Source organism: Hippocampus bargibanti, linkage group LG01 (assembly GCF_051943395.1).
Source record: "Hippocampus bargibanti isolate YZ-2025 linkage group LG01, ASM5194339v1, whole genome shotgun sequence".
Taxonomy (NCBI): domain Eukaryota; kingdom Metazoa; phylum Chordata; class Actinopteri; order Syngnathiformes; family Syngnathidae; genus Hippocampus; species Hippocampus bargibanti.
In genome coordinates, this window is record NC_142734.1 from 36,929,666 (window position 1) to 36,957,068 (window position 27,403).

Below are 27,403 nucleotides of genomic sequence, written 5' to 3' on the forward strand. Positions count from 1 at the left end.
TGGAGTGAAATGACATGACGCCCAGACTTAATTGACAAGCCTGTATAGATGAGAGGGTCGACATTTTCACAGGATGTAAAGAAATGAACAAGAACAGATGACAAAATGGCGTGTGTCCGGGTCCAGTACCTCATCGGGGCTGGCGGCCTGGTACACCCTGCAGGTGTCTTCGTAGTGCTGCTCTGCTTCGGCTTGGTCCGTCACCCCGTTGGACTCGTACGTCGGCGTCACGTTGTGCACTAACGCGATGGCTTTCACCGCCTCGTGGACTCGACTGCTGATGGTCTTACGAACCTTGGTGGCCGCTGGCGTCCTGGAGGCCGGAAGGTCATGTGTCGGCTGAGGAGCACGCACAGGCCACTGATGAGGACAGATGAGCTCTCAAGATGATTATCAGTTGACCTCCAAATGAGCAGGATTTCTTGATTTTTGACAAGTTGATTGTGAAGAGGCAATTTAATGGCTTTAAAGTTAAAACAGTAAACATTGGATACCTAGATGCTTTTAACTAAATCTGAATTACTCGCTTCTTTTCTATTATGAGCCATCCATATGTTGCAGAGGTAAATGGGCAACATCATTAACATGTAGGGGCAGTGCTTGGATTTGGGTTCATCCTGTTTCCTGCTTCGCTAACCTCTGGTGTCAGGGGGGACAAGGTCTATGATCAGAGGTCAGGAAGAATTGATGGGTAAAAAAAAAAAAATCACAAATTGATGTCTTTTTTTTTGTTTGTTTTCGTTATCCAACAATGAACCTGCATTTTCTTCCGAGCTTTGTGAGATTTGGTTTATTGCGGAAATTGAAGTGCCGTTCCTTGTCCTATTTTGTACCTGTGTGTAGGCACTAAACACGTGGCTCTGTACTTCATCCATTGAGTCCATCCCGTATGCAACAGTCCCAAGGTGGAGGCGTCGGAAAACCATCTCATTTTGGGTAAGAGTTCCTGGCATTCACAGAGTCATAGGGCATCATTCAAGTACAATTATGATACACGTGGCAGTGAATAAAGCATGAAACGTGCAAAAGCGTGCTGTACTTTTTTTTTTTTTGCTTTTTGGTACTTTTTTAATGTTGCTGCTCTGATTAAAACGCTTGTTAGCTTTTTTTTTCCAATCGCACCTGTCTTGTCCGTCAGCAGGTAGGAGATGCGGCCCAGCTGTTCAGGTATTGTGCTGGCTCGAACCACCGTGCCTGGGATCTTGGAGTCCTTCTTGATCATCCAACTGAAAACCATCTTTCCCATGTCCAGATTGACACGGAGGCTATATCGGATGTATCACGACAAGAGAACTCAGAGAGAACGCACAATCAACTGAACCCATGCGGATGACATGATTGTGGGAGGCGTTAACATCCCACCTGATCGGTACAATGTTGGAGAAGAGCAGTAGGAAGCGCAGGATCTGCAAGTACCAGCGTCCTGCAAAGTGCTGCAGCGCCACCATGACGAGAGACACGACCACCAATGCCCCAAACAGGATCTTTGTCAAGCAGTTCACCTCCAGGTCGAATAAACCCACCTGACAATGCCAACAAATAGCCAAAGTAACGATGCTATTCAAAGTGGCAATGCGTGTCACGCTTTGCAAGGTGGTGATGGTGGTTGTGAATCCCAAAAAGTAGGCAGGAGGATGTATTTGAGAAATTGTATTAAAATAAAGTCAACAGGAACAAAATCTAAAACATCAAAATCATCTGAACAGAAAAATACAAAGTATAGAAAAAAAAACAAGAGTAAAAGTCTGCCAAGACTTGACAGGGTGCAGGAAACACATGCACAGCATACAATGCAATGAATGTACTGCACAATGCAATGACCCGCCACCGAATGGTTGTGCCGGGAGTCCTTTTGACCGGCACTGATTGGAACGACACTAGCGCGGCTGCCGGCAGGGCCGACAGCGCTACCCGTTGGTCGCCAACCAGATCTTGACAATACAGGGGTCTACTGTATTTGGACGTACAACGTTTATTTAACCCCGGAATGCTATTAAACAGTTAACCTGAACTTTGTCATAATAATACTTGTCTGTAAGATTTGCAATGCCTGGTTTCAGCCACTGTACCTTGTGCCGCGGGTTGGATGTGTTCATGACGCTGCGCAGCTCTTTGCCAGTATAAATCACCAGTCCCACTACTGTGCCTATGACAAAGGAATCACACACTCTTAACATACCACATTAAAAATAAAAATGCAGGTCAAAAACCAATGCTTCAGAAAAATGATCATTTCAAACACTATCATTCAGCACCAAAATCAAGGTGTCACCATCACTTTGTTGGAACCTACCTGAGGCGATCACCGTGCTGGCCCACAGTGTATTCTCAATGCTGAGGCTTTCATTGATGGGAGGGTCTCCATCCTCCTGTGAAAAAACAATGTGCCGAGGAGGGTTTCTACAGCCCCAAGGGCATGTCGCCAAATTTGCTTTGGAAATGGCGAGAAAAGTGTAACGGAACACAGTCAAATCATTTATTGATTTATTAGTGACAATGTTTTCTCAAGGTGGACCTCCAAGCTTGGAGGTGTGATGGCGGTCATTCGTGTGAGTGGATCAATGCCCCTTGTGTACAGTACAGTGTAACAGTGGCTTGTGTGTGTGTGTGTGTGTGTGTGTGTGTGTGTGTGTGTGTGTGTGTGTGTGTGTGTGTGTGTGTGTGTGTGTGTGTGTGTGTGTGTGTGCGTGTGTGTGCGTGTGTGTGTGTGTGTGTGTGTGTGTGTGTGTGTGTGTGTGTGTGTGTGTGTGTGCGTGTGTGTGTGAAAGCGCAGATTTCCGTGATGAAGTAAGAAATACTCGCTTAAGACAAATCCATAACACAAACGAGACCTGATTGCTGCTTCATACCAAATGATGTACACGCACTCACCCTGGTGAAGGTTCCAATAAAGTTATGGATGTCAATGTTTGGCTCTTCTGCGTACACGTAGGATCGAATCTGTAGAAGGTCCTACAAGACATCAACAATATTACTAACGAATGTGTATTTAAAGGGACATTCGTGTTGATTGACGCTAGAGTTAAAAATAATGATTCAAACATTTGCATGTGATGTAATTTGATGTTCAATCTCATCCAGATGATTAATAGTCTTATTCTTTCACACCAAACTCATCCAAACATGACTTTATAACGCTTGCTTTGCTGACTGGGAACTCTCGTCCATTCTCGCGATTGCCAAAAACTTTGACCAAGTGTACCTGTAGTATACGGCAGTGGTCCCCAACCTTTTTTTGCGCCACGGCTCGGTTTAATGTCAGACAATAATTTCACGGACCGGCGGACAAATACAACAAAATAAACCGATACGACAGGCATGGAAACTGGATGGTATTGTCTGTTAAATGCAGCCTTTATTTTCTTTTTCCGTCTTCTCACTGGGCCTTTTCCCTTTTGAAAAGAAACTTTCCAAAGACGTTTGTTTTTTACTCATTTTGCTAGCTTACGGTGGGCTAATTTTAGCGGTACGTATCACGTGAACTAGACAAGCGTTTTGACATGCGTCAAGAGTAATTCATAGACGGATGCAATCTGGTCATTTTTCATTTTTCAAAATAAAACATAGTTCGGACTCAGATAATAAATAAAACGGAAATTCTGGAAATGATTTATTCTTTCTGCGCGGCCCGGTACCAAATGACCCACGGACCGGTAGCGGTCCGCGGCCCGGAGGTTGGGGACCACTGGTCTACGAGATACTTGAGCACAATTTAGCCGCCATCCTGTACTCACTGCAGCAGTCGGCAGCCTCTGCGTGCATGCAACGGGGAGACGCAGCTTCCAGTCTGTCTCCCCGTCCAGCTGATCAGTGCGGAGGAAACACGAGCCTGAGAGGCAGAAGGCAGATGCTTATGCCACAGGTATACACTTTCGCCAGCAGGGGGTGACGTCAGATAAGGCTCTCATGTCAATCAGCGACATGTCTAGTCATGATCTGTGAGCCAATTGTGACACTTGTTCACGTGCATAAGATTTACTCAAGCCGGCATTCGTAACAGATTATTATTATTCTATATATTTTTTTTCACATTGGGAGTTTTGTATGCCACATTAACTTGTGGGACAGAAACCTTATCCCTCCTCCCACCAAATTCAAATTTAGCCCGCATGAGTCATGTGGGCAAGTCACGGCTCAGGCTCTTTATAATTGACCTAATGGCCTCCACATGGAAGGGAGATAACTCTACACTATTTCCAGTAAGACAAAGCTGCTGTGTTTTTTTTTTTTATCCCCCTTGGGCATGAGGTCACAACATGCATCCACGAACACAGTCGAAAAAATCTAATGTTGTGCTGCATATATATGCATAAGAAATAAGAAAATGCAGCTGTTAGTATCGTGAAACCTCTTAAATTTATGTGGGTGGAAAGATATCGTTTCTGGCTTTCACTTTGTAAAACTCACGAATGCTAATATTGCCTATCGAGTTTGTTAGTGCGTGTGATACAGGCAAGTTTGATCACGGAGCGGCTAATTACCATTTTGATTATGATGAACCATTGTGACTAAATCTGAATAATTACGGTCAACCGATGTACACTACTGCGATATATTCTGTTCAACCTTATAAATTCGAGTGTTTATGAATTATGATAACTCCTATCACGATGCAAAATTTCATTTGCAAAACCAGCATGGAGAAACAAAGTCAAAGTTTGGTCTAAGTATGACGTATGTATAAGTGGAAGCATGGAACGCCCGCCTACGACCACAGCAGCTTTGACTGATAGTATAGTACTGGACCCAATTACAATTTCGACATTATAAGACTTCCTGTCCAGGCTCAGGGCTAATCCCTGCACCTCAGTGCCTTTTCTTTAAACAAGTCATTTCCCCAGCCAGATCTGGATGAATGACCAGCAGATGTTTACCATTTCTCTCTGAGGTCCTTAAAAAGATCATGTCAGCAGGAACACGCTGGTTCTACAAAGAAAAGCAGAAAGGAAAACATCACTTCGGCATCACTTCCTGCTCCTGCCTGCACCCCACCCTCCTCCTGCTCTTAAAATGTTTGACTTATAACGTTGCACGCGGCATATTAGTAACACTCATTAAAAAAAAAATGGGTGGTGGGGGGTGACCCCATGAGACTCTGCACACCCCCAAAATCCCAACACGGTTGTTGTAGATCGAAGAAGCAAACTCTCGGTGAGGTAATATTTCCAAATTGCTGACCATCAGTCAGAAAAGTTGGCAAAATTTGGTATCCGACCTGTGTGACCTTTCTTATGGCCGCGCTGCAAGCAATCATTCAGAAAGACGTCTTCCATTGAAAACTTAAGACACCACTATGAGTGTGCTTCTCAAGTTTCATGTGCAAACACATACATGGAGCTACACTCCATATCAAATCCTACCAAAAAAAAAAACCTCAAACTGAGATCTCCTAAACAACCAAAAAAAAGATGACGTCAAAAGATACAAGATGATTAATATTTGATTATAAGCATTATGTGCCATATTGAAGCGTTTTAGACAAACCTTTTCCACTATTATAAGATCTCCCACTTGAATGTTGCTGCTTTTGATCTTTGTTGTGCCTGAGGAAAAATACAGAACACAGCAAAGGTAAAATGATAAAATACATCCACGGGTTGCATCATTAAAAATGGTTGCAAGTAAACATTTGAACCACAAAGAGCATATCTCGAAAATCAAATAATAGTCGCGCCAGCTGCTTTCTCGCATGCTTCACCGGTCACCCCACTGAAGTTTGGGGGGGGGGGTAATTTTCCATGCAGATCTGAAGGAATGCTGGGGGAGTTGAGCCTTTCTCTCTCATTCCATTTGGAATTAACAGGCAAATTTGTTTGGAGGAGATCACTGACCCTTGACCTCTGTCGTGACCCCTGGCCAATGCATATGCAAGACATTAAGGCAGATATAATATCACTGTGTGTCTGGGTTCATGGGAATTCACATTTCTTCTTTGTCCCTTTGTGGCAAAGGCGTGTATGGCCAGACTTGCAAACAATTGGCAATTGTGAGAGATATTAAAATCATGAAGAATGATTGGTTTTGATGGCAATGTGTTCGGCACGTTTTTGAAGACTGGGGCAAAGCAAGTGTGCAGAGGGATTGCTATCGTGCTATTGTGTTTATGCAGTGTCTGAAACTCATGACAACAAGTTAGCGGACACCAAGGCAGACAACTCGGAAAAGTTGCCTGCCCGGCCATAAAGTGGCCTGCCGCATTTTTCATAACTTGAAACACAATAAGAAGACCAATTGCAAAAAAACACCATTGTTGCAAAGTATTAAGGATTGCTTTTATGAAGGATGAACCTACCACAAATGCTCCCTTGCTTCACTTATCGTAAATATCTCTTGCTGATGATTTTGCTCCAGTTGTCGTTTGTCCATACACTTTTCGTCATGTTGCACAATGCAATGTTTGTGTTGCTACATGTCAGAGTTGCTACAAGCCACTTTAACGCCTCTTTCCACGATGCTTTTAATAATAATCATAATGATACATTAATTTCTAAGCGCCTTTCAAAACTCTCAAAGACACTTTACAGTCACGGGATAATGTACGTTTACCTTTTGTAGCGTCATAAATGTTCTGAATATTTCTTCTGGGGCTGAGGTTCTGTGCGTCTACTTTGGAAAATGATATGCAAATGCACGACCTTATAACGCTCGGGAAAGTCCGGAATTACGAAGTAGGCTTCTGACTGGCTGCCGTGCCGAGTATGCAAATTGCCAATCGAACCGAAATTTCCAAACTGAACAAATATTTCAAAATCAAAATAATTGATTTCGATTTCTAAATCTTCATTCAAACGTTTGCTTTATTGAATCAAGCAAACCTTTGATTTGATTATTATTTTTTTTTCTTGAAGAAGTTGTCGGCCACCCAGGCGGAGACGTTTTGTAAGTTGTACGCCCAATGTAAAAGTTGCATGCCTCGGACATCCAGGCAGACGTTATTTCAGACACTGGTTTATGGCTGCCACATCAAAGTGGCCGAATGACGGAAATCACAAGAGGCCCACCCGCTTTTGTCTGTTATTTTGAAGCAGTATTGACCCATTTGAAAGAGTGGAAATAGCTTCTGAACACATCTTTGCCGCTCCAAATCTCTGAGAAGTGAAAAACAATTTCATATTACCTCATGCCATGCTATTTTTCATATAATAAAAAACATCTGGATTTTTTTTGGACATTAAAAACTGAGAATGGCCACGTTTGAGCCAGCTTGGTTTGTTAAAAACATCCACTGCAGCAAATAATGATGAAAAAAATAAGAATGAGTCTGCGAGGACTGAACTACAGCATCGATCAGAACCGCTCAGAGCTCGCCTTGACAAACAAGAATATGGTGGTCATTGTGCGTCTTTGCAACCAAACAGGAACAAACAGGAATGACCCAAGCTAATCATATCCATTCAGAGCATGCATTCAGCAGGTAAAAGCATTGTTAATATGTTTGTAAAGTAAGGTCGAAGTCAAAGTCAGCTTTATTGTCAAATATGCTAATATGCATGACATAGAGCACAGATGAAATTAATGTCCTCTCGGAACCAGCGTGCAAGGCATGCAAGGCACTTATAATGTGGCTAAAAGAGACATACAATTGACAACAGACAATACATGTCATTTCTGAATGTAAAGTGAGGTAGTGCCGTATGTAAAGTGACGTCATGTAGTAATGCAAAAACAAACAACAACAAAAAGGGTTGAAGTGAGATCTTGCAGAAAAAAACGAGAAAGAAAAAAATAGAGTTCAGGATGATAGTACAGAGTGTAGCGTGTACTCAGTGTTCGGTGAGTGTGGCAGTGGGAAGTTGAATTTCATGTCATCACATGCTTACCTCTTGTTGAGAGTTTGCTGTAGATCTGAGAGTTCACTTCTTTGTCTCGAATGTAGCATCTTATTTCATCAACGGCCTCTCTAATGATGGTGATGGTCAAGACCAGACCCTGAAATGAAAATCACTCTTCAAAAGATGACTTGTGGAAGTCAACTGTCATTAAACGAAACAGAAGAATCGCATTGTCGGACAAGTGACTTATTGACCAACAGAGGTTGTAAAAGGCTGCATACCAAAGGGACCCAGTAGGTGTAGAGGTCACCCAAGCGGAGTTCCTCCACAAACTGAGAGCAGGCCAGCAGCAAGAAGTACAAGTTGAAGAAGTACTTGAATTGATTGAAGAGCACCTGTTGGGAAGAGAAGAAGAAACACACACACACACACGTCGTTCATTTCAAAATCGTAATTAAGTCTGGCATCATCAGGGAATGAAGTACAGTATTATTGGTGGCTTTCGCTTTACTCTCTGGAATGAAGATCCTCGTCGGAATACTGACCTGGAATTTTCACCAGGATGGTTACGTTGTTTTCGACATTGGCGTTAGAGATCTCTAGCTACAATAAGAGCCACTACCTAACAGCAGTAAAGGCTTCGAGAGCTGGCTCTCTAGAAGCTGCTGCTCCCTTGCTACTTCACGGTTCGATTATTACGTGCCTTGATGCATCGCAGGTTTTTTTCGAACCTAAAAAAAAAGGGCCCCAAATGACAGCCAAAGTCACTACAGTATAGAATTGTAAAACAACAGCGGGTCACAGAGAGCAGGATACAGCATCGACTAGATTTGCTGTTGTTATTTTTTAATGTATTCATCCATTTTGAGGCATTACTGTACCGTAAATGCACAAAACCCAACATTACTTCAGTAACCAAAAACATGGGTTTCATTTGGCCGCACCTGACGGTGAGCTGTCGATTTCAGGAAACCGTACAGATACTGTAAATCTTTCGTCAAAAGAAAAAAAGCAATGGCAACAATTACCTATTACAATGTTCCTCACCCGTCATAAATGGTCATTCGAGCCTTCACCAGGACCCTCGACGCCTTCTGAAACTTAACTTAACTACAGAAGTGTACCTGTAAATATTATACTGTAGATGTATGTTGATATTGGATTGTTTACTTTATTGCGTTAAGAGTTACATACATGTAGGGTTCACTACATTGCGGTTTTTCGTCTATCATGGATTGTCCCGGTCCGCATGAACCGCAATAAAGGAGGGATTACTGTACAATACAGTAGAACCTTGCCCCCCACGACCTTTGTGAGGATGAAGTGGGTCAGAAATGTGATCATTCATTCATCAAAGTTATAACATTGATTGTGTTAACATTTCTCACAATAATAGGGAAACAGATATATATTTTTAAATGGGTTAAAAAACGTTTGCGTTATTTGGTGATGATTAAGAACATTAAAACTAGGCCTTAAATTGCTCGGGGCATCCATTCGATTATAAGATGGTGACAATTTGACATTGAAAACGATAGTTTGATTTTAACACCCCCGAAAAGAAGTGCATTCAGGGGTTCGCCCGGATGCAAGTCGCAGAATTGACCGGAGCGGACAACTAAAATGTGTCACTTCCTGTCTAGAACTCGAGCAATAGCTTCCACCAGTATCATACTTTCATTTAACGCTCAGGTCACAACCTCGCTCAGTTCCATTGCCACCACTGTGAGACATTACTCGCATGGCCAAGTCAGTCTGTACAAAATACAGACAAAGAGAGCAAATGCTTCAAGACAAACAAAGAAAAAAAATGCTATTTTGCATAGCCAAAAACACCTGCTCTTGACTTTTGTTTGGCAAAGGAACTAAAGCAACTTTCACCAACTGACTGAAGATCCTAAGACAACTGAATATATCTAGAAAGCAAATGTTGATGCAAAACACAACAGAGCATCCGAAGGAGAAAAAAAACAGCATAGCAACCCCCATCTTTAGTTGACGTGCAACAAACATGCAGACAAATGGGGGGTCACCTTTGTAAAGATTTGCACCGCAGAACGTTGTGGCTAAAACGAAAACAATTGCAGTACATATTTTCAGCTTGTCTGACAAAGTTTTTCATAGCTTTTTTTCCCATTGATTAACCATCCCGGACCAATTCTCTCTGGCCCAATGATTTTTTTTTCCCATCATGGGCCACCAACATCAATTCATAAAGCGATACCTTTCACTATGTTCACTCAAAAGGTTTAGTCGTTTAAATGAGTTGGTGATCCTCATCTCCACTCTGCTCTAAACTAACAAATAGCCAAATATTTGAGACACAAATGCATGAAGAAAGGTTAAGAGCCGCTTAGGAGATTGACATTTCTGTGGGGGGGGCATGTCATATGCTTCAAAATGGGGGTGTTGAATTGCAGAAGAGGTCCTCTGTTTATCTGTGATCGATTGCTCTTCCTCAGGGACCTTGATGCTTGACGTTGCATTTGTATGGAAAATAAGTCAATTTGCATTCAGAAAATTGATGGGACTTCAGTTTGAAACTAATACATTCAAATGATACGCTTTGATCCTCTCCGCTTTCATCTAGAACTGCTTCATGTCACAAAGAGGGTACAGCAAGTGCTGAAGAATGAATGACGCTCTGTGTCTTTATTTTGTGATATAATTTCTTTTTTGTGTGTTTTGTTTTTACTTCAAGATGGCGCCGCGAGAGTGGCTGCCTTTCCAGCAGCTCCTGTATTTTGTTGTTCTAATTCTTTCTTTCCTTTCCTCTTCCTTTTATAACTTTGCAGCTGTGAAATGTCATTTTCTCAACTGCGAGACCAATAAAGGTACATCCAATCCAATCCAATCCAATGACTGTAATTGAAGTATTCATATTCAATTTATTTATTTTACATGCAATATAGGTCACCGTAATTAACAAAACACCAGCCAGTATTATTTACATTTACAACAGTCCCACTTTATTCACATATTCAATACATTTCTAGATCTTCTTGTATTATTTTGCATATGTGACTTTAGTTTCAATTTGGACCTGTTTTGTAAAATGAATCCAATGCCCCTACTTACACTCTCTTTCCTCACATTTTTCGGTATTTGACACTAACTGATGACAGCGGGCGGACACAAGGTGTCCTGGTGACCTGATTTGTTGTTCAAGAAAAAAAAAAAAAAAAGATCTGTCTGATTTGTGATTCACGTGGAAGGAAATATGAGTGGTTGTTGAGAAGTGAAATAGAGTTGTGACCTTTGAGTGAAACTAACCCCAGGCAGGAAGGTGAAGAAGTTGTACTTCTGGTTGTTAATGACATTCCGGGGGTACCTCTGCTCCCGCTTTTCTGGATGGCCGAGCCACACCGTGCGGGGACGGAACTCGCACATGCCACAACATTTGGACCACGGGCAGCACCTGAGACCAAGGGGCGTGATCGCAAAATTCTCGTGTTAACTATTCAACTGACCGAAGATAAACAGCTAGAAATAAAATGGGCTATTAAAAATTGAAAACACCACAAAATGCATTTAAGACATTGAAAAGAGCGGAATTTTTACAGGTAATAAACGAAACATTCGTCCATTATGGCAATTTTTTTTGTGCACGCATGTCCTTTTTTGTCTGTATAAGAAATGATAAACTCATTATACAGTATATGATCTTATTCTGCAATCAAATAAAAGACTAAATAACTGTACATATACATTTGTAGAAAATAATGTCATGATCCTGTGAGCTGATCCTGTGGCAGCATTATATTTTTTTTTCTTCAAAAGTATAGTGAATTGAGTCACTAGCGTCGCATGGTTCCCAATTCTCCAATTTCTCCACTGTGAGACTAATAAAGGCAAATCCAATCCAATCCAATCCAATCCAAAAAATATATCAAAATCAGTCAAAACAAGAGTTTGCATCTCCAAAAACTTCAAAGTCTGGTCACTGTGCACACACCGATGTAATGCACACATAAACATTAAATAGAGTGGTCCCGCTAACTAAATTGTAAAATGATATTAACTTCTTAAAAACTCCTAATACAGATTAGGAGTGAACTGTTTTATTTTATCATACTTTCATGAATATTTTCTAAACATCTACTAGCGTGGGTGTGGATGTATTTGGTTTTAAGACTTTCATCTAATGAATTCGCAATCACATCCTGAGTTAATGTGTGACCACAAACATAAACCACACTGATCTTTCAAGTGCATGTCCATAAATAGAAAAAAAACTGTGATTTCATCACAAAATGGGTGACAACTGTTAGAGTTGAAGCCAGGCCAAGATTCCACACAAATGAACTCAGTGGCCACATGATTAATTAATAACTAAGTACACCGTGATTTGAAAAAAATGTCGTAAAACCAACTTTGGAGGTGGACACAGATCATTGAAAATTGGGAGGTAGTATCACAAGATTTATCCATTGCGGATCTATCTTTGAGAAATATTGAGGTGTCCTATAAAAATTGACGAATTTTAAACTGTCTGTCAAAAAATGTAAACACTTGGAAAACCTTCTGAATTATTTAGAAGTAATGTTAATTGTTGTGTTGGCAGCGTAAAAATCAAATATCACGTGACACTGTAAATCGTCGCTGCAGGCTTTGGAGAAACAAAGCTGTTGCAGTCAGTGTCAAATAATAATATTTCATTGATAAAAATACTGTATTTTCAAAATTATAACACAAACCCAATAGGTGAAGCGCCTCCCACAGCAACAAAGAAAAGTGATTTAATTCCTTACTGCCATCGTATTGCAGTCATCAATGTGAGTAATTACTATTTTAAAAGTAGTAGATGAAAAAATACGAAATGTTTGGGAAACACACATCTATAATTGCCAACTAAATCTGTTGAATCGTCTTTTTTTAATTTATCGGATGTCCTCCCATCAATCTATGTCACAATCTGTCAGTTGTCTTCCTCGTGCTGGCGCATGAGGTACCATCACTTATTTTTATGAGATATTTTTATTTTTATGACATAACAATTGCTTGGGTTGGGGGTACATGTGTACGAACAAACAAATATTGACGTTTCGTGCACTTGCTGCACGCACTCCCCGGAACAAGGATTTAAGCTAAAGCTAAAGCTAGCTGCTAAACACCCATATCGGCATAACACTCCTTTTCCTTATTAATGACAACAATAAGGCGTCTATGACCAATAGTTTAGCCCTTTGCTAGTTGGACATTCTCCCAGCCCATTGACGTTTCAACACAAAGCCACCTTTTGTGTTTCATGAAGATGGCTGCAAGAGCGAAAACGACAGGGCTGCTAAAAAAAATGACGGTGTTATTTCAACTAGCCTTACCCATGTCTGTGTTTACTGTTGTTTCTCTTTGGCCTCCGGACGGGCTGCAGGGGAATATTGTCGGTCATTCCGGAAGAAAGGAACAAAATCCGCCGCGGGGCGGGCACGCAGTTTTGGCTGGAGCGGTTCTGCGGTTCTGGGCGGGGGCTGTCACTTTGCACCGTGTCTCTGACACAGAGCCGGTTGGGTACACACTAAAAACAAAGCCCGGGAGGAAAAAAGAGGCTCCCTCGTGGTAAACTTTTACATGCATACATAGACACGAATCAAACATATACAACAAACATTGAAATACATAAAAGATGAAGGAAGAAGTCCTTCCTACCCGTTGTTCGATCTTGATAAATTAGCACGCATTTATCCCAAATCAAACCAAAACACAATACTTTACATAATCTCAAGGTAATTTAAGTGTGAACCTGACTTGGCTGTAAAAGAGGTAAGAAAAATATAATGCACATTTTAAAGTTTTTATTTCTTATAACTCACACCGAGCGACACAATGGGCACTTATTGGAACTATTTGCCGTTTTCTTAAAAAAATGCATTCAATTCACATGGAATACAAATGAGTTAGATGGCTCGTTTAAAAAAATGAATTGACAACCGCTGACCAGCAAAATGGGACCCTATGATCAGCTATCTTTACACGGTTTTCTCTGTGTCCACAATTTTTTCACCACACATCACTTTTGAGTCAGAACACATGTTGACATTTTCGGCTACTCTGCAAGATGTCACGAAGGTCAACTTGAAACGTTTAAGTAATGCTGTACATCAGGTGTGAGCGACTCTTGTCCTGGAGGGCCACCGTCCTGCATGTTTTACATTTTACCTCCTCCAACACTCCCAATTCACATGATCAGGTCATCATTGAATGTGGTGCGAGGAGCAAACCATCTCAAACATCCCGGATGGCGGCCCTCAAGGACAAGAAAGAGCTGCCTACCTTGACTGATATGTGCGGGGTCAAGAAAAAAAAAAATTGTCTTTCCATACTTGAGAGGTTCTCTCATTTTTTTTTCCAAATACAAGTATATAATACACACTGGGGTGCGTGGTAGAGATGTGTATTCAACATCGGGCATACATTTGCCTTAAGGCAGAGTTCTGGAACATGCAATGGAGTTGCATTAATTGATTACTGGTGTACACCTTAGTGTCCTTTTCCGTGAGCTTGCTCAATGTGACAGAAATGCTCAGTTTTGAACGCGGTCATTGATTACATCCCGGTGTTACTTTGTATCCCCTTCCGTGTGCACTGATCAATGTGACGGAAATGCAAAGTATTTTCCAGCTTGCTCAGTTACGAGCAACACCCGGTGCTCCTTCAGGAATCGGACCGGGTCGTTTTTCTTCAATGAATTGTATTAAAATGTGTTTTCTCCCAAAACGATGCATTGCCAAATTTGACTCCAAGCTAACAAACTCTAACCGAAGATATGTTCAGAAATTAAATCTGACATTTGTGTAATGATGGAAGATTGGCTGTGGTGAGAGAGGTAAAGCGTGTTCCACTCTCGTTAATATATGAACTAGTGCCGACCGCCATTTTGGCGCACTGTAAATAGCTGAATGACAAATTTGTGATACACTCTATTTCCCTAGAGTTGGACAGAGATTATTTTTGATGTGCGGCATAAACATGAAAACAGAAGTGTTAATGGAACGGAATAGCTATGTATGAACTTTAAAAACGAAGTTTACAAATCGTAACAATTGGTGTCTGTGTAACCCTGCTTGTAAATATTAACGAATTCATGACGATGCAGCTCTGAAAAAAGTGAAGACTTTATTTTTCAAAACCAGCAAAGAGTTGAAGGAGACATTTGGAGAAAACAAAACAACGTACACTGTAAACAAGCCACACTGGCTCAACATTGAATTGTCGAGACGACTTTGAAAAGCAGTTTTGACACGGTTCACTTACAAAAAAGGCACAACTTGGCAAATGCATAATTACTAAGGAATGTACAGCAGGGGCCTTCAAATGAACTCTGACCATTCTGACTCGTGTAAAGTGTCCTGTGATACATTCATTGGAGTTCAACGCAGCAGATTTAGAGTAGAAAATAAAATATATGCACTCAAGAATGTATTCGGGGACAAATGTACAGTTAACTGAGAAAGGGAGGTGTGGAGAACTAAAATCTAAATGAGGTAGAACCTTTCCCCCAAAATTCAAGCCTTGCGTACGATAAATAAATTAAAATGCTACAATTTGAAGCCCATTCAATCAGAGCACTGGCAGCAGACCTCTGGGACAAAATTGTAGTTTTGCCTTTTGTCCCGCCAAGACAGCATTACACGGTAAGACTGAGATGCGACAATAAATGTGACCGTATTAACCTCAAATAAAGTGCAGGCTGGACAATATTCTGCATTTAGAGCACAGCCAACTAAATGTGACACTGCCTTACAAGAAAACACAAAGGCCGCACAGCGAGTTCTGGGTGTAAATCTTGATACACGAGCAACGCTACATGGTACAAATCATACTTCTACCAAAGCCTTTAAATTAACCCTTCGGTGCATCGAAAGACAATAGCAGCACACGCAATTCAAGTTGGGCACTTGGCAAGGAGAACCATTAGTCACGGTCATTACTTATGGACATCATTCAAAAGAAACACAAATGCAACAGGCAGGACACCCAAGTAACCTGTCCAAAGCCCACTTTCAATGTGAAAAACTACACTACAAAAATGGCATAAAATCAATGGCACGCAATAGGAGGGGAAAGTAGTAATTTAGGATCGAAACGCTGGTTGAATATGCCAAAGTTATGAGCGCTGAGACACTGACCTTGTAAGTCAAACATTTCAAGTCCAAATCCTTCAAAAAGTAGAGAGAAAAAAAAACAAACAACTCATGTGGAATATAAAGAAGAATTTCAAGTCAAGTTCTACATTCAAACTTTTGGATAGACGGAAAGAAAGTCACAGGACAAAAACATACCCGTATATGTTGATATAAAATACAACTACAGTAGTTACACGAAGCCAACTACGGCGCGATGCTAAAGAATCGATTGAACGAGTGATGTGACAAGATGGCCGAGAAAAGACCGATGCTGAATTCCATGATTGTACCTCATTTGTGAGAAGACATTCGGGTTGATTAGTTGACTGCAATTTTGCCCTCCTCCATGAAATGGGGAAACTGGGATTTTGGTACACTGTCAGAAGCGTTTTTCTCCATTTCCGCCATGGAGGCCGGCAAGCCAGAGTGGGACGCGTCCATCTTCACGAGCCCTCCGGTGGATCCGATCAGCGGGGCGCTGCCAGCAGGGCTCCCGGGGAGGGGGACGCCTCCCCCCTGAATGACGGAGATCTCGTTGGCCTTCATGGTCAGACCGCCACTAAAGGCCGTCGTGTACTGGTTCCACATTGAAGGGTCAAAGTTCATGGGAGGAGCAGCGGCAGCCAGTTCTTTGGGGGCTTGCAACATTTCCGGTAAGATCTTTGGCTCGGAGCTCATTGCCATCAGAGCCATGGGATTATCCAGGGAGAGACGCTGACCACGTCTTGAGGAGTTGTTCCACATGTGGGTGCCGATATGTACCTGAAGACAACACATAACCAATATCGTACCGTCTGGCATTTCTAAGTCGGCGGTATTAGCACGCAACGCACCTTTAGATTTCCTTTGGTGGTGAAGGCCCGGCCGCAGATGTTGCAGGCAAACGGCTTCTCGCCCGTGTGAGTGCGCTCGTGGATCTGCAAGGCGCTGGCCGAGGAGAAGTTCTTCCCGCAGGCGTTACAAACATGCTGTTTGGAGGAGCGACGCGGTGCCGCCGAGACTGGCGAGGGTAAGGCGGTCCCCGAGGTGAACAAACCGTGGCAGCCCAACGGGTTCTCTTGAGGAATCTTCATGTCCAGACTGGAAGGCATCCTCACCAAAGGCATATTACTTGCAGCTGCTGATACAAAAAGGCAATAAGCTCCCTTCCAAATGAAAACAAGCAACGCGTTTTGCAGACGGACGGACGGACTCACCGTATTCTCCGGTTGGGAATTCTTCTTTGATGGCTTTTGGGGTGAAGCTACTTGAAGCCGTGAGGTCAAGGGCTCCGTTTGATTCAGTCCCATCTCGGGTTGCGCCTTCAAGGTCCGCTTTGTAGCCATTGCGAACAAACTCTTCGGCGGCGGATTCCGGAGACTTGAGGCTACCGGTGTTGTCGAGAGGAGACACGGAATGAAATGACGCGGCAGACTCAGAAATGGCCGGGCTGCGCCCGTTCCGGTACTCCTGCTCTCTGGGAGCGGACGCCGATTCTTTGGGGGTCCCCTCGCCCTCGGACGGGGTGCTGCCCTGTCGTTTTAGCGCCAGAGCGGAAGTGAGATTCTTCAAGACATCGAGGCTGGAAAACATAGCGGGGCCGGCTTGCTTCTGCTCATCTGCGGCCGCGGGGAGAGCGTCCGAATTCTCAGTCGGCTTCTGGGAGCTCCCCTCGGGTTCTTGAGCTTCCGTGTTTCCTTCAAAGCCATTGAGGTCCACAGATTTGTCTTCGGGCGCAGAGGACCCGTTTGCTTCAAAGCGGTGGTCCGGCACCGGGGTGTTGGGGATTTGGCCGCCCATGTGCATGCGAATGTGCTGCTGCAGCACCACGGCGTTGGTAAACTTCTTCTGGCAGATGGGACAGGAGTGCTGCATTTTCAGAGGGGCGTTGGCCCTGTGCACCCCGTAATGGGCCTTCAGGTTGCCTTTGGTGGAGAAAGCGCGGCCGCAGATCTTACACTTGTACGGCCTCTCCCCGGTGTGCGTACGGTAATGCATCTTCAGCGAGCTCTGGCAGCTCAGAATTCTGTGGCAGATGACGCATTCGTTGGGATCGTTTGTCTTCTTCTCCAGTCCGTCCACCATCTGCTGAAGCTTGGCGGTGCCGGAGCTTTGTTCTCCGGGCGGGACGTTGCTAGCGTTGATGTGATGCAGCGTTCCCAGGAGCTCCTTCGGATCCTTCTGGGTGTGATCCTCTTTGCCGAAGACACTCGAGCAAACGGACGGGGAGCCGTCACTTGCCGACGGCGAGGGTCTCCGGGAAAACGGCTCTCCGCCGCTAAAGCCATCAAAGGTCTTGAATCCGGAGAGGGATGACGAATGGAAGCCGGCGGCGGGATGAGCCAGGACCGGCTTCATTTCGTTTGACTCCTCCGCGGGCACAGACATGCCAAAAGGAATACCGCTGGCGGTGGGAATGTTGTCAAGGTGTTCGGGCACGGGATGAGGGTTCATGCTGATGTTGGGATACTTCTCTTTGTGCCGTTGAAAATGCACTTTCAGGTTGCCTTTGGTTGTGAAGCGGTTTCCGCAGATGTTGCATTTGAAGGGCCTCTCGCCGGTGTGCGAACGCAGGTGAATCTGCAGGGCGCTGTCATTGCCAAAGCTCTTTCCGCAGTACTTGCACTTGTGCTTGTAGAACGAGTCTCCGTTCTTCGACTCCACCGGAAGAGTCAACAGTTTTCCCTTGGCTTTCTTCAAATCCATCCCTGCTTGGACGGCAGCGAAGGCGCCCGGGAAAGCCACAACGCCCGGTGACTCCGGAAGCGGCGCTGGTAAACGGCCCGCCGGATCCGGAACGCCCATTTTAGAGGTCATCGCACTCAGTCCCGCAGGCACGGAGGTCGGGATGCTCGCGGCTAGGGACGGTTTAGCTGGGTTGACCGCCTCCGCTGACAGGTTCTGACTACCGGTCCTTTTCCCGATCAAAGCCGCCGCAGCGGACAGCTGTTGGGAGAGATGCGCGCCCAGGGCTTTCAGGGGATCCGTGGCGGCGCCCGCCGATGACCGGAGAGCCTGCGGGGTCATCATGGCCACTTGGATTCTGATCTGTTCTGTGATCTGGATTTGCTGGAGCTGCTGCTGCTGGAGGCACACCAACTGTTCCAAGATCAGGGGGATGACCTGCAGGGCGTCCTGCGACCACAAAGCTGTTGTATTGGAAGCGGTTCGGGGGGCGCAAAGTTGAGCGTCACTAGCGATTGCTTCAAAAGTGTTTGGATCATGCATCTCGGGGGAGGGTGGGAAGTGTGTCTCGGGACTGGCAGCTACATCTTCTCGCTCTTGCTCCTCCGTGTGCGCGTTGGACTCATCCTCATTTTTTCCCATTTGGTCAGCATTGGCAGCCGTTACCGAATGGCTGCTGGAGCGGCTATCGTCATGCTCGCTGCCTGCTCCGTCGGGAAACGCTTGTGAATATTCCTCTGTCACCTCATTGCACTCACCGTCTCTCATTATGACCACTTGCTGGCTTTTGGTACACTTCTTTTCATGCTCCAAAAATTCTGCTTCATCAAAGAATTCGCCACAGCACTTTTTGCAGATCTGAGTCTGGTCCATTCGGAACCTTTTCACTTCTGCCTCGGTCTCCTGGGCTGGATCATCTTGTAGAAGGCCTGTCGGGGGTTGAAAGATAGACACCTTTAAATGACAGGTAAACATATGACAAACAAACAGATGACAATGTGGGAATCGACAAGTGATTTTTTTTTTCTTTTTAAACATTGTAGGGTGTACAATTCCCTCCATATCATAATCAATGCGCCATTTTCATATATTACTGTCACAATTTTCAAAAAGTATGGAAATCAAACAGATGCGACAGTGTAAAAGGGCCAGCTTCCTCGGTTTTGTTGGTACTTGCACAACTTTGAATTAACCTTTTGTCCACGAGGCCAGCAGGGGGCAACCAACTACTATTAACGCCAATTTCAACAACGTAAAAGGGCACCAGGATGCATTGCTATTTAAAATAATTTATGCGGCCATCATGTCGAATCCGAGAAGTTTACAGAAGTGTGCTGGGGACATCGGCTGGGGAAAAAGTACCATTACACTTTCAGGTAACTCAGCTCACAAAAAAAAACACTAAATAAAAATAAAACAACGCGATCAGCATGAATTGCCCGAGCACCCACAAATGCACATTTCGATTTACGTATCTCCATTTAAAAACAACTGCATATACTGTTAATGCTAATGCCTTGTGGACTGGAGACAGGGGGCAGACCACCTGTTTGCATTTGCTCAAAGAAACTGTTGGACTTGATAATTGCTCACCAGGAGGTACTGGAACGGTGTCACAACACAACACACAACACACAAACACAAACACACACAACACACTGCATTACAATACTTATCCGAGGGGGAAACTGCCCACATTTGCGCACAAACGACACGAGAGCTCACCTACCCCCTCGGCTGCAGTAGCAAAACTGTGACGGCAGATTATCACTTATCCGACTCCAAACGCCATTCTTTTACGTTTTGATTGATTATTACAACCGCGCTCCCAATAAAGCTTTTGCAAGTTTTGCATTCACAGAAAAGGTTGAACTCTATTCTATTGGGGGGTGGGGGGTAGAGAGAGAGAGAGAGAGAGAGAGAGAGAGAGAGAGAGAGAGAGAGAGAGAGAGAGAGAGAGAGAGAGAGAGAGAGAGAGAGAGAGAGAGAGAGAGAGAGAGAGAGAGAGAGAGAGAGAGAGAGACCCCACCACCCCCTTCCCACCCAACAGGCTCCACTAAAAGGGTCGCTGCCCCCCCCCCCCCCCCCCCCCATACGTACCAAAGGAAACAGTCATGCATTAAACTGGGGGATTTATTGCCTTTGGGTCAGCTTTCCCGGAGTCCCATTTCATACTTTTGACGGTGTAGTTACATTTGTTTCAACCTTGTAACGTTTACAAAATATTGTGAATTTTTAAAAGTGCAGTTTTAATTGGTCACATTAAATACATCAAATGAAAATGTAAACGCAACTTAATATTCGCATGAGTAGATTCGACACGACGACGCGACAAAAATCAAATGAAACAAAATTGTACTTGTTTTACGAATGAAGCGGGTTGCAAGTGTAAAATGTTTTCTTTCACACCGGCGACCAGAAGAGAGGAAATAAAGGGGTAAAAACCAACAGGTATTTGAATGAAATAAGTTGGAGTAGTTTCAATATACGTTCGATTGATGTTGCGACCCACACCTGAGTAACCTTTGTCAACTTTCGAATTGCGTCTCAAGCTCCCGAGCCGTACCGTCAAACGTGTCCAAGGGGGACCATGAAAACAACAATTAATTCGAAGTCAAACTCACCGTTTTGTGCGGAGCCGGGCTCGTCCGAGTTGATGTGCTGCGGTTTGGCTTGCTTGCGCCTCGACATGCTGCAAGCATCTGGGCCAAAAAGAGTTCGGCACGATTATGCTCCTCTTCTTCAACAAATTCTTTTGGCCTTAAAAAATGCTTAGCCCTCGCCACCGCCACAACCACAACCACCACGCTCCTACCTCCTCAAATGCGCACGTCAACGTAATTATGATTATCAATAATGCATTGCGAGCTATCGCTGTGCTCCGACAGCTGATTGGCTCCGGTCCAAGTTGTGGCACATTATTCAAATGAGCGAGGCCGCTACCTCATGGACGAAGGGGGCGGGAGAAGCCCTGCCAGTGGCCGGCCTTGCAGCGCGGAGGCCGGCTTCAGGACGCACAGCTCATTGGCCGAGCCGGCTCCTGCCTGCATCCGACCAACTCCAATCCAGACACGTACAGTAGGCCGTGAAATTACAAATAAAGCACCCGCAACACCCCTCTGCCGCACAAAGAAACCACCATCGCATTCATTGCACGTTTTATTATTGCGTAATGGCAATGAGGGGTCATCAGAATCAGAATCATCTTTATTGCCGTAGTAAGTATGTAGAAGACACAAGGAATTTGTTTCCCGTAGAACACGCTGCACTAGTATCATCATAAGACAAATGGAGGCACTATACAGTTCTATTTGGGCTACTGTTCAAAGGGTTAATGACTTGGGGGAAGAAGCTGTTTAACTCAAAAGGCCAATGTTAACATTTTAACACATTGTGCAAAATGGTAAAACAAAACAACTACAAAATACAGATTTGTTTTAAAGTAAAAACAAAACATTTTATATGCTATTTTTGCCCCTATATTTGTAATGTACTGTAAAAAATTAACACAAATGTAATTCATATTCCCGATACAGCTACATCTATCAATATGCCTTTCTTGATACTTGCACTATGTACATTTTTTATGAAACGGTTTTGCACATTTACAGTATACAGTTGACATTTTTATTTTGCTATGCTTACAATATCTTGTTTATTATCCATTCACTCCCCGTCCCCTTTCAAATAGCTGCTGCGGACTGCAAATTTCCCCCATTGTGGGACAAATAAAGGTTTTCTGAGTCTGATAGCTAACTACACTTTACAGACAATGTGACAAAGTATGGCCCAAAGGCCACATACCATTACTATCACAAATGATGTCAATGAGCCGCTACGCTAACTTGAAATTTAAAAAAAATCAGTGACAAATGGTGCATTTTGCCAAATTATTGCAGCTCGAGTTGGAATGTTTGTTTAAAACTTCTACTTATGTTTTTTTTACAGCTGCTGAACTGGACATAACTTGACTTACGCTTGATGATTACAGTAACTGTCTGTGCATAGTCAATGTACCACTTGTTTATATTGTTTTATTTTAACCTATGTAAGTATTTATTTGCTTGTTTATTTACTATTTCTATGTTTATTCATTTGTGATTAGATCCTAGGAAGACACTGATGGGGGATCCTTAAATAAACAAATAAAGTAGTTGTCACACGAGGACTGCATTCTCCAATTGTTGCGAGGACGCAACCCGCTTGTATACGTGTTAGGAACAAGGCAGAGCATTTTTGCTTCAAAATAGACTGTGAAAACGCATGTAGCGTATATAAAATTCTCTTCAAATGCGTTTGATGTAATGCCAAAAGCATATGACTCGTACAGAAGCCATGTTAACACAGTAAACCTCTTTGTTCAAACAGAAATATGAAATCACATGAATTTTTGGATTCCTTAATACTTTGCCCTTGGCAGAAGGATGCACTCTACCATAAATCTACACCGACAGAGTATGTCAGAAACCAAAAAGTAGGACCGTAAAAACACAATAGTTCAATAATTGAAATCCTGCATGTCATAAGGATTCACCTTGCGGGCACAGACGACGATCCAGCCAAAGACGAAGAACAAAACTGGAGAGAATCAAAGAATTGGTTGCGAGCTCCTCAAAAACACACGCTGTTCTTCCAATGTTATCCACATCTTGTGCGTGGTGCATCACAATCACCGCAGCAGCCAAACAATCAATTGAATAGTCAACAATGGAATTGACTAATAATCCCCAAAGGGGAAGAACAAAAGAACACTGGCCATCTAATATATCACACAATGACTTGTTCTCTGCAATTGAATTGAACTTTTTTTTTTGCCTTGATGTTCTCCCAGTCAGCCCATGCGCACAGACGGGAATTTATTTTGGGCATACCAGTGACATTCCAAGCCGGGTCCAAACTCTGCCGCGCAGACATTTGAGGGGTCAGCTGAGATCAAAGGCGTTACGTGGGAACTTTTGGCCAAGGCCATTGTTTTAAGACGGCCTATAGAAGAGGGCTGAGGAGTCCTCAGGACGTTAGTACGTCGATAACACTTTATAAAATGTCAAATTATACTTTGTTGCCGTTGCTCCCACAGAAATGTGCTGATAGAGCGTCAAAACTGATAACAGTCCATATCATTTGCTAGCTACATGTATTTGCTAGCATTCTAACCAGATTTGACCTGCATTTCAACCAACATTTGACACAAATTTAACATTTTTTTTAAGTCCACCATAAGCAGAATATGACACCATTACAACATGAATATTTCTTGATTTTTTTAATCTAGCTATCCAGCTATCTAGCTGGCTATCTTGCTAGCTAGCTATTTGCTCTCTATTTGCTACTTTATCTCGCTCCCCGGCCGGCTATCTAGCTAGCTATCGATTAGCTATAAAGCTATCTGGCTGGCTAGCTATTACCTCGGAGTTGGTCTTCTATCTATTATTACTGTATCTATTAGCTAGCTTGCTAGTTTTCTGTCTATTTGAGTTACTTCCGGGTTGAGTGAACGCTGGCGCGTGTGGCTGCCGCTTCTCACCCGCAGAAAAAAATATCCTGTGACTGTAAAGTGTTCTTGAGAGTTTTGAAAGGCGCTTATAAATGAAATGGATTCTTATTATTTTTCAATAAAATACTATGTTTAAATGTGCACGAAAAGATTCCTTTGGTTTCTGTCAGACTATGGTAAAGAGTGAGCAATTTTCATCTCAATCCCTCGATTTCTTGTGAGTCTTTAAAGTTCCGATGTCTTCTTGGAAGAAGAAAAAAAACCTCCTACAGAAATGACCTTGAACAAAGTATGAATTTAATGTGAGTCTTCTACCTTGTGTTACATAATAGCCCCCGCAGACAAAGAGTGGAGCAAAGCCTTTGGATGACCAAATGCTCTTTGAGGGTCTCGACTGAAGGTGGAAAAGAAGGGAGTGTTGTCTAGACGCTTTATGGCCCCCAATAAGAAAGTACGTATACTTGAATACGCTGTTTTGTTTCTTCTTCTGCGACTGTGTGTGCAAATACAAGCACGCCCTCCTCCACCACCTATAGGGAATACTTAATGTCCGCAGCGACAAAATGTCCTTGTGAAATATTGAGCATACTAAAATGCGCACTCTTAATTACAGATATATTTACAACTATGTCAACTGTACGATTATTTTAAGCCTCAGAAAATGGAGCTTACTCCTAAATCGCTGAAAAGTACTTTTTTTTTTGGTCAGATGTACTCAAAAGGTGACGTGAAGGTCACCTGCAAATGTTATCGTTTAGTTTATGTTTGTCGTAAATTTTTACCCACATATCCCTCTCTGTTTTGGGAGTGATCAAGTGTTTGTTTTTCTGGTTCAACACCTTTTGACCTCCATCAAATTTTCATTGATTGATTGATTCATTCATTCATTCATTCATTCATTCATTCATTCATTCTCATCACAAGAGTCGCAGGGTGGTGGTGGTGGTGGAGCCTATCCCAGCCGTCTTCAGGCAGTAGGTGGGGGACACCCTGAACCGTTTGCCAGCCAATCCCAGGGCTCACAGAGACGAACAACCATCCGCGCTCACACTCACACCCACGGACAAGTGTTCAATCAGCCTGCCATGCACGTTTTTGGAATCCGGGATGAAACCGGAGTACCCGGAGAAACCCCACGCGGGCACGGGAAGAACATGTAAACTCGCCCAAGGAAGGCCGCAGCCAGAATCTAACCCGGTACCTTTGCATCGTGAGGTGGATGCGCTCACCACTGGACTATTGGGCCCCCCTCCCAGTTCAAAAAAGAACATTTAGTTCATTTGTGCTTTACACTTTCACTGTGAGATGCAACTTTCATTTTTTTGCGCAAATACAGTCCCGCTAAGTTCTCTGCATGCTATCATATCCTCCAGAATGTAAATTGAATCGAATCCCAAAGTTCTTGACACTGCAAGTCCTTGGTTTGCGCCGTTGTGAGTGTGAACACAGTCGACTCCATTCACCCCCAAACAAAGCGTCTCCTCTCATTATTTTTAAATGTGGCAATCTCACATAGTATATCATGTGACATCTCTGTGAGGAAAAGGAAGCAGCAATTTGCGTATGACTGGAGCATTCTTGGCGTTCTTGGACACTGTGGCATGAGATAACATACCCTTCCTTCATGTAGACTGATATTTACAATGTTTAACTTCATTTTAATCTGAAGAACATTCTAATGTTTCCTAAAAGACTCAAGAAAGGTTTCATGATGATAAGAGCTTGACCGCGTCACAGATTAAATCCCTTTCCATTATTTCCAAAGCCTTGAAAAGTTCTACAAATCAGAGGTCGACAACCGTCCTGGAATTGATTGGATTGGATTGGATATGCCTTTATTAGTCTCACAGTGGAGAAATTTACATTTCACAGATCACCTTGATCGATCACCTTGGAGCACGGGTGGCCTAACGAGGCCTGGGGGACACAAATATGTATACATGATCAAGTGTATTTATTGCATTCATTCAGCTATGTATTGCGTTCCGAAGATGTTTTAAGGATTTAAATTAAAGCAATACATTTTGGGATTAAAAACATTTTTATTACATGCAGTACCTCATATTTAAGTGGCAGTGCAATATTGGAGTGATAACTTTTAACCTTTTGACGGTATGACATCATCCTGCAATTCTTTGTTTGGTTAATTAATGTTACTCTCGATCAGCGGTCCCCAACCTTTTTTGCGCCACGGACCGGTTTAATGTCAGACAATATTTTCACGGACCGGCGGATTGTTTTTTTTACTCATTTTGCTAGCTTACGGTGGGCTAATTTTAGCGATATGTATCACGTGACCTAGACAAGCGTTTTGATAATAAATATTGCACTGAAGTTTAATTTGAGACAAGTTAATCAAATAAAAGTTCAATCATTTTCATAAATCATGCAGCCCTAATTTGAGCAAATATTGGGTGAATGAAGTATGATGACATTAATTATAACTAATACAATTAAATGGTTGGATCAGAATTAAAATAATCACTTAATTTAACAAAGTAAGACATGATTTTTAAATATAATAAATACAGTATGACATAACATAAACACATAGGTATTTAAAATCAAAATGCCCCCCCGCCCCTCCCTGGCCAAAAGTGGCCCTTTAGCACAAAAGTTTTTCCAGCCAGCCCCACTCCTCCTGCCTTGGGGCAAAATTGGTAGTCCACTATTGGATGTGTTGTTTTAGCAATGTTGTCATAGAATGTCATTCCGACATGCAGAACTCCGCCCGCCCAGGCAGGACTGTCAACAAGAGTTTGTTGGTCCATCTGGTTGCTTCAAGTAAATTCCTGCTCATCCAGTTTCTCACCAAAATATCATGGATTCTTCTTGAAACAATGCTCCATGCTTCCTTATTATAGTTTCAAGGAAATCGACTTTACTCAACAACAACTACAGCGATGGGGATGAGAAATTTGCAGAGGTATCAAGCAAGGATGAGAAAGACTCTTGGATCTTCACCTGACACAAATAGGAGCCATTTTGTTATAACATGAAATAGGAGGAAAAAAACCATCGGAAAAACAAGCTCTTTCCAGAGACCTTGACAAGGTCAGACATCCTACAATGGTCAATTCGCACTGGCTATGATGAAAAGACTGGAGAGCAACATTGTCAAAAAAAACAACAACAACAACAATGGCAGCCATCCAGTTGGGGAGGTCATGTTTTTTTTTTTTCTTTGAAGAGCGTAAAAGATGAAAGGATGCACACCTTCACGTTGATGTGAGAAGTCATTAAAGATGACAATTTAAGTTAAAAAAAAGTCCCGAATGTGTATTCGTGTAGCGTTCGGTGGAAATAAAATCCACAAAGATTGCAAATTTTCATTTACAAAATGTTTAAAT

The 27,403-nt window shown here is 43.0% G+C and overlaps 2 protein-coding genes across 4 annotated transcripts in view; both read right to left on the reverse strand.

Moving 5' to 3' along the window:
* atp9a (ATPase phospholipid transporting 9A) overlaps nt 1-13,261 on the reverse strand; it is a 31,547-nt gene extending 18,286 nt beyond the window's left edge. Inside the window, exons 1-14 of one of the 3 annotated variants that reach the window (XM_089014948.1) lie at nt 13,094-13,261; nt 11,046-11,190; nt 8,054-8,167; nt 7,821-7,929; nt 5,485-5,543; nt 4,875-4,926; nt 3,735-3,829; nt 2,872-2,952; nt 2,294-2,369; nt 2,070-2,146; nt 1,363-1,523; nt 1,123-1,265; nt 834-946; nt 130-360 (exon numbers count right to left, since the gene is read on the reverse strand). In XM_089014948.1, the coding sequence (XP_088871074.1) occupies nt 130-360; nt 834-946; nt 1,123-1,265; nt 1,363-1,523; nt 2,070-2,146; nt 2,294-2,369; nt 2,872-2,952; nt 3,735-3,829; nt 4,875-4,926; nt 5,485-5,543; nt 7,821-7,929; nt 8,054-8,167; nt 11,046-11,190; nt 13,094-13,161 (1,524 nt within the window). In that variant the 5' untranslated portion in view covers nt 13,162-13,261. Of the gene's footprint in view, nt 1-129; nt 361-833; nt 947-1,122; nt 1,266-1,362; nt 1,524-2,069; nt 2,147-2,293; nt 2,370-2,871; nt 2,953-3,734; nt 3,830-4,874; nt 4,927-5,484; nt 5,544-7,820; nt 7,947-8,053; nt 8,168-11,045; nt 11,191-13,093 lie in introns of those variants that run through there. The other 2 variants (XM_089014958.1, XM_089014968.1) reach the window with 2 other exon arrangements.
* A 1,662-nt stretch (nt 13,262-14,923) lies between these two features.
* sall4 (spalt-like transcription factor 4) lies at nt 14,924-21,360 on the reverse strand. The gene is made up of 4 exons (XM_089006901.1): nt 21,184-21,360; nt 17,092-19,488; nt 16,729-17,012; nt 14,924-16,657 (listed from the first exon to the last, which is right to left on the reverse strand). The coding sequence occupies exons 1-4, from the start codon at nt 21,248-21,250 to the stop codon at nt 16,214-16,216; spliced, it is 3,192 nt and encodes a 1,063-aa protein (XP_088863027.1). The 5' UTR covers nt 21,251-21,360; the 3' UTR covers nt 14,924-16,213.
* Between the last annotated feature and the right edge of the window lie 6,043 nt (nt 21,361-27,403).

Coding starts and splice junctions, on each gene's coding strand:
- sall4 (XM_089006901.1), bottom strand. CDS start 21,250: ATGTCGAGGCGCAAGCAAGCCAAACCGCAGCACATCAACTCGGACGAG. Junction 19,489..21,183: donor GCCCGGCTCCGCACAAAACG/GTGAGTTTGACT, acceptor AACCCCCGACAG/GCCTTCTACAAGATGATCCA. Junction 17,013..17,091: donor ATTCCCAACCGGAGAATACG/GTGAGTCCGTCC, acceptor TTGTATCAGCAG/CTGCAAGTAATATGCCTTTG.